This window comes from Rhinolophus sinicus, linkage group LG06 (genome assembly GCF_036562045.2).
Source record: "Rhinolophus sinicus isolate RSC01 linkage group LG06, ASM3656204v1, whole genome shotgun sequence".
In the NCBI taxonomy this organism is placed as follows: domain Eukaryota; kingdom Metazoa; phylum Chordata; class Mammalia; order Chiroptera; family Rhinolophidae; genus Rhinolophus; species Rhinolophus sinicus.
The window spans coordinates 22,358,817-22,366,502 of NC_133756.1; the positions used below are offsets into that span (position 1 = coordinate 22,358,817).

The window sequence follows — 7,686 nt, forward strand, 5'->3', positions numbered from 1 at the left end:
ATATAATTTATTTAACCAATCTCCTGTTTTAACAATTGGACATTGTTTTCAATCTTTTCTATTGTAAACACTGGTTCAGTGAATAATGACATACGAATATATATGTGTGTGTGTGTGTGTATATATGTGAATAATGACATGTACGAGTATGTATAACACACAACACACATATATAGTAAAAATAGGGGAAAATGCATGTGTTGTAGTTAAGAGAATAAATGCCAGAACCAGACTGTTCTATTCACAGTTTCTTTGCCGTTTTCTAACTGGGAACTTGAGCAAGTTATTTAATCTCTCTGTGCCCTAGTTTCCTCATCTGTAAAATGGGGATAAAAATACTTCATAGGATTGTTGTGAGAATTAAGTGGGTTAATATTTTTTAAGTATTTATAAATCATAGCTTGGTTCGTACTACATAGCATTTGTTAAATAAAATACATCATTTTGCAGGTATGTGAGTTAATCTGTGGAATATTTAAAATTCCACAAGTTGTGAACATATGTGATTTTGAGCTATTGCTAACTGTCCTCCAGAGAGTTGATTACCAGTTTGCATTCCTGTGAATGATGTATGAGAGCTTGCCAATTTCCTTACATTTTTGCAAAAACACTGTTTATTTGAACTTTTTGATCTTTGCCAATCTAAGGTGAAATTGATAGTCTCAGTTGAAATTTATTTTAAGTGAGGTTAAACCATCTTTTCTTATTTAACAGTCATTTCTTTTTCCTTGTATTGCCTGTTGATATCCTTTGTTCAGTTTTCGTCTAATGTTTTTTGGTCTTTTTAATTTCAAGGAACTCTTTTAAATATTTTTTCCCAGCTTATTGTCTTGATTTGGTTCATTGTGTTTACAAGTCAGTCTTTCGTTTTATTGCCTCTGGATTTCAGGTCATAGTTACACTTTCTAAAATTGATGAAAATTCTCATCCATTTTCTTTTAATATGTTACCCTTCCCCTATTCTCGCCATTCTTTTCTTGAGGAACATCTATTAGAAGTAGCCTGTACCTTCTCTCATTCTGTGTTACACATCTTGTAACCTTGCTTTTTTACTTATTTTTTATTGCAGTATAGTTGACATACAATATTATATTAGTTTCGGATATATAACATAATAATTCTATACTTAAATACCTTACAAAATTATCTCCACATTAAATCTAGTAACCATCTGTCACCAGACAACATTATTACAATATTGTTGACTATATGCCAACAATGACTATATGCCATATGCTGTATATTACATTCTCATGACATTTATTTTGTAACTGGAAGTTTGACTCATTTAATCCCCTTGACCTATTTCTCCCAACCACCCACCACTCACTCCTTTAGCAACTATCAGTTTGTTCTCTGTATCTGAGCCTTTTTGGCTTGTTTGTTTTGCTTTTTAGATTTCAAGTATAGGTGAAATCATATGGTATTTGTCTTTCTCTGTCTGACTTATGTCATTTAGCATAGTGTCCTCTAGGTCGATCCATGTTGTCTCAAATGGTAAGATTTCATTCTTTTCTAAGGCTAATATTCCATTGTATCTATGTACCACATCTTTATCCATTCATCTATCGATGGACACCTAGGTTTCTTTTTATATCTTGGCTGTTGTCAATAATGCTGCAATGAACATAGGGGTGCATGAATCTTTTCAAATTACTGTTTTTGATTTCTTTGGATAAATAACCAGAAGTAGAATTACTAGGTCATATATATGGTAGTTCTGCTTTTAATTTTTTGGAGCACCTCCATACTGTTTTCCACAGTGGCTGCACCAATTTACAATCTCACCAGCAGTACACAAGGGTTCTCTTTTCTCCCCATCCTCACCAACACTTGACATTTGTTGTCTTTTTGATTAGCCATTCTGACAGGTGTGAGATGATATTTCATTGTGGTTTTGATTTGCAATTCTCTGATCAGTAGTGATGTTGAGCATCTTTTCATGTGTCTGTTGGCCAGCTGTATGTTGTCTTTGGAAAAATGTCTCTTCCGGTCCTCTATCCGTTTTTAAATCAGATTGTATGATTTTTTGTTATTGAATGGTATGAGTTCATTATATTTTTTGGTTATTAACTCTTTATTGGGTATACATTGCATATATCTTCTCCCATTTTGTAGATTGCCTTTTTGTTATGTTGACTTTTTTTTCAGTGTGCAAAAGTTTTGTAGTTTGATGTAATCCCATTTGTTTGTTTTTCCTTTTGTTTTCCTTGCCTGAGGAGACGTATCCAGAATAATATTGCTAAGACTAAAATCAGTGAGTTTACTACCTCTATTTTCTTTTTTTCTGCCCGCTTCTTCCACCTCCCCTTCTCCCCCCCACTCCGGTTCAAGCTGTTGTTTTTCAGTCTAGTTGTGTAGGACACAGTTCCCTGGCCCATGCTGGTATTATGAGCCTTGCGCCTCCCCCCTTCCCGCCCAATGTATGTTCTTGCCTCCTTTGTCACACATTAATTGACCCTATAAGAATGGGTTCACTTCTGGGTTCTCTATTCTGTTTTATTGTGTCTGTTTTTGTGCTAGTACCATACTGTTTTGGTTACTATAGATTTGTAGTGTAACTTGAAATCAGGTAGCAAGATACCTTTACCTTTGTTCTTCTTTCTCAAGATTGCTCTGGCTATTTGGGTTCTTTTTTGGTTTCATACAAATTTCAGGATTATTCTAATTCTATGAAAAATGCCATAGGTATTTTGATAGGGCTTGCATTGAATCTGTAGTTTGCTTTGTGTAGTATGGACATTTTAACAGTATTCTTTCAATACATATTTACATTTATTTGTGTCTTCTTCAACTTCTTTCTTCAATGTCTTATAGGTTTCAAAATACAAGTCTTTCACTTCCTTCATTAAATGTATTCCTAGGTATTTTATTCATTTTGATGCAATTGTAAATTGTATTTTTAAAAAATTTCTTTTTTAATTCATTGTAAGTGTATAGGAGCACAACAGATTTATGTATGCTAATTTTGTATCCTGCAACTTTACCAAATTTATTTATTAGTTCCAGTAGTTTCTTCATGGAGTCTTTAGGGTTTTGTATATATAGTATCAGATGATCTGCAAATAGTGACAGTTTTATTTTACTTCTTCCTTTCCAGTTTGGATAACTTTATCTTCTTTTTCTTGTTTGATTTCTGTGGCTAGGATTCCAATACTATGTTGAATAAAAATGGTGAGAGTGGGCTTCCTTGTCTGTTTCTGATCCTAGAGGAAAGCTTTCAGCTTTTCATCACTTGAGTATATTAGCTGTGGTTTGTCATATATAACTTTTATTATGTTGAGGTATGCCCCTCTGTGCCCACTTTATTGAAAGTTTTTATCATGAATGGATGTTGAATTGTGTCAAGTGCTTTTTCTGCGTCTATTGAGATGATCTTGTGGTTTTTTACTTTGTTAATGTGGTGTACCACATTGATTGACATGCGGATGTTGAACCATCCTGCATCCCTGGAATAAATAGCACTTGATTATGATGTATGATCCTTTTAATGTATTGTTGAATACAGCTTGCTAATATTTTGTTGAGGATTTTTGCATCTATGTTTAGCAGGGATATCAGCTTGTTATTTTCTTTTTCTGTAGTGTCTTTGCCTGGTTTTGGTATCAGGCAACCATTCTCCACACTGGAGCCAGAGTGATCTTTTAAAAATGTAAATCAGATCATGTCTTTCCCACTGCAGTCTCTCCAGTGACTTCATGGTGCACTTAAAGTAAAATCCACACTCCGTGACCTACAGGGCCCTACTTGCTGGCTCCTACTCCAATTTCTCTCTACTTATCTCAGTACTTTCACTTTAGCCTATTTATCCCTCACTGACCTCAAGCCACATTGGCATTCCTGCTATTCCATGAGTATGACAGGTCCCTCCGGCCTCAGGGCCTTTGTACTCACTGTTTCCTCTACCTCAAATGCTTGTACCTCATCCTTTGCATGACTGTCTCAGGTCTCTGTTCAAATGACACCTCTGCAGGAAGGTCTTCCCAGACCACTTTATTTAAAGTCATCTACTCTCTTGACACCCAATCCTTCTCTAAGAAGGTATGTCTTTATTCCTTCTTAGCACTCATCCTTTCTTCAAATTATCTGCTTATTTACTTGCAGACTGTGGGTCTCCCCCACTAAAATGTAGGCTTCATCTGGCCAGAGACCTGGCCTATCTTTTTCATCCCTGTGTCCCTGGTACTTAGGACAGTACCTGGCACATAATAGGTACTCAGTAAATATTTGTTGAATGAAGAGGAGAAAAAATAGAAACAATAATGTTCATCACTTAATGGATACTTAAGGATTACATAAATGATAGCATATCCATCCACTGGATACTGATGCAATTTTATTTTATTTTTTATTTTTATTTTTTAAAGATTTTTATTGGGGAAGGGGAACAGGACTTTATTGGGGAACATGTATGTCCAGGCCTTTTTTCCAAGTCAAGTTGTTGTCCTTTCAATCTTAGTTGTGGAGGGTGCCGTTCAGCTTCAAGTTGTTCTTTCAGTCTTTGTTGTGGAGGGCACAGCTCAGCTCCAGGTCCAGTTTCCGTTGCTAGTTGCAGAGGGCGCTGCCCACCATCCCTTGCGGGAGTCGAACCGGCAACCTTGTGGTTGAGAGGACGCGCTCCAACCAACTGAGCCATCTGGCAGCTCAGCTCAAGGTGCCGTGTTCAATCTTAGTTGCAGGGAGCAGAGCCCACCATCCCTTGCGGGACTCGAGGAATTGAACTGGCAACCTTGTGGTTGAGAGCCCACTGGCCCATGTGGGAATCGAACTGTCAGCCTTCGGAGTTGGGAGCATGGAGCTCTAACCACCTGAGACACCGGGCCGGCCCCAATTTTATTTTTATTGACACACAAGATGTAGAGATATTGTTGAGTGAACAAAACAGGAACAAACAGCATATATATTGAGGCTACATGTAAGTAAAATTACATATGCACATTCACACATGTATTTATGGAAAGAGAAATTGATACCAAAACCAGGCAAACTCTCTTTAAATGAGTTTGACAGCATTCCTTCTTCTTCAGTTTGTTGGAATAATTTTAGAAGAATAGGTATTAACTTTTCTTTAAATATTTGGTAGAATTCACCTGTGAAGCCATCTGGTCCTGGACTTGTTCAGTTTGCTTGATTTCTACTGCTCTGTCTTCCAGATCACTGACCCCATCTTCTGTATCATCTAATCTGTTGTTGAGTCCCTGTAGTATATATTTTTTAAATTGCAGTTACTGAATTTTTCAGCTCTTGTTGGTACTTTCTATCTCTGTATTGAAGTTCTTACTGTGTTCCTCTATTCTTCTCCCAAGTTCGGTAAAGCTCTTTATGACCATTACTTTGAACTCTTTGTTGGGTAGATTACTTATCTTCATTTCGTTTAGTTCTTTTTCTGAGATTTTGTTTTGTTCTCTTATTTGGAACATATTTCTCTATTTCCTCATTTTGCCTAAATCTCTGTGTTTGTTTCTGTGATCACCTATGTCTCCTGGTCTTGAAGAAGTAGCCTTATGTTGGAGATACACTGTGGGGTTCAGCAGTACGATTCCCTCTGGCCACCAGAGACAGGTGCCCCAGGGGTATCCCTGTGTGGGCTACATGTGCCCTTCTTTTGTAGCAGGGCCACAATTGCTACAGGTGTGCTGGGTGTGGGGCTGGCCCCTAGAGCAGCTGGATGCAAGGTCTGGTTGACTGCTGCAGGCATGCTGATTGGGCAGGTTGTAATCTTTTTTAAAAAAATAGTTTCCATGTTGTTTTTATATGTGCACAGTATTTTTGGTACTTGCCTTATTTGTGCTTTTAGATCATTATTTCTCTCTGTCTAACTGGCTCTTGGACTGATTAAGAGAATCCTTTCTGGACTGAATTGTGGTCATGTATCTTCAGCACAGTTTTTTATTTGTTTCTGTCAAGTGCTCTAGAGGTTTCTCTCAGGTTGGACTAATTTTTATATTAGTTTCTCAGCTCAAGGGTTTCCAGAACATTTAGGTAGTATAAATTCAAACCCTGTACCCACTTGGTACAGAGGTTATAAGTTCTCAGGAAAGACTTCTCCTCCCTACTCGTTTATACCCACCTAGAGCCTAGGCCAAGATAAAATGTTTCATTATCTTATCCCTTCTCTTGTCCCTTTGAGAAACCAGCTTTATGCACTGATTTTGCTTCTAACTTAGAATAGAAATTCCTAGATTACTGAAACTGACAGTCCCTTTCTGCCCCAGGATAGGTGCAGGTTAGGTTACATGCCTTAAGTGCTTTCTTCTCTTTGTGTCTGGCCCCTGGACATTTCCTTTACTTTGCATATTCAATGATGCACTTAAATTTTTTTCAATTACGTATTATCCAGCACCTGGTGTTTTCAGCTTATCTAGCTCACCACATTGCCTGAACCTGAAGTGTGTAGGATTTTTGTAATAAAAGACCTTCTTATCCTTTTAGCTAGGATTAGAAATGTTTGAAACATAGACTTGTCTGGAAGTAAGCATACTAAAATGAGCATTTGTTATGTCACTACGCAAGCCAAGCATTATCTAAGTTTTGACCTATTTCTTTGGAATTGACTCATTTTAGGTTATTTCCTGTGTCAAAGTTCTTAAACCTTTGTATCCTTTCTTCAAAAAGGTGAACGTGATGACTTGGGAATATTTAAAAATACCAATTTGTCTATCAAGTTTTTTGCTTGATTTTCTTTCAGCCAGCAAATACTGCAAAATGTTAGTTGACGAAGAAGGATTGCAGCTTTTGTGCAACATCCAAGAGCACAGTGAGGTAGACCCCCAAGCCCAGCAGATTGCAACTTCCATTCTAGATGACTTCAGAATGCATTTCATGAATTATCAGAGACTCCCTTTCTGTTGAATGCCCTTCCTAACCTAAGGGGCTTCAGAGGTTACTCTCTGTTCTCAACAGCCAGACTTCTGCCCTGTCAGCAATTGAATGTTGAAACCCCTTGTTGTTGGAGTTTGTGAGTTGGCCATATTTTATTGCTGATTTTCTGTAAGTTATGAAAAGGTTGCATTTGTGTGATGGCCATGATCCTAATCAAGTTGGAATCATTCTGAGAACACTTCAGCAGATTTGAGATACCGAGCTCTGGACTCAGGGAAGACCTGTGAGCTTGTGTTGGAACATCTACACCAGTTACCTGTCTGTAACCCTGGCCAATTCCTTAACTCCGGAAGTTTGTCAGAGGAAGGGGAAAGGAAAGTCCTGCAGGGAGACCTTGATATTTATGTTAAATTTCATGTTTGAAAGAACTTTCCTCAATTGTTATTCCTGGTTATGTGCAGCCACTGGAAAAGAAGTACATGAAAAATGTTCTGGGAAATATATGCTTGTAAATGTGTTATTTGGAAGACAGAATCTCTGTTGGAGGGGAGGAAAAAGAAAAAAATACCTTTTTTTACCAAAAAAATACCAAAGTACCTTCCCCTTGGGTAGAGGGAAGATAAATATATTTTCTACAATTTTCAATATTCTACTCTAGACCTTTGTCCCTCCAACTTTACACGTTAGACTGAGAAGCATAACACTGTACGTATGTGTGTGCTGGAGGGGCAGGGTGGGACTTAAGACTGAGAAGAGAGTGTTTGGATGAAAGATTGTATGGGAACTGTAAATCTCAATCCCTCAAATATTTAATTTGAGTGGGACTGTGACCCAAAACTAAGAGGAAGAGGAAGAGCAACAAAA

The 7,686-nt window shown here is 37.4% G+C and overlaps 1 protein-coding gene across 1 annotated transcript in view; it reads left to right on the top strand.

The window, feature by feature from the left end:
• The window catches only part of ZYG11A (zyg-11 family member A, cell cycle regulator), a 45,000-nt gene extending 37,795 nt beyond the window's left edge, over positions 1-7,205 (top strand). Inside the window, exon 14 of the mRNA XM_019742793.2 lies at positions 6,689-7,205. Coding sequence (XP_019598352.1) covers positions 6,689-6,852 — 164 coding nt within the window. The 3' untranslated portion in view covers positions 6,853-7,205. The remainder of the gene's footprint in view (positions 1-6,688) is intronic.
• The last annotated feature ends 481 nt before the right edge of the window (positions 7,206-7,686 follow it).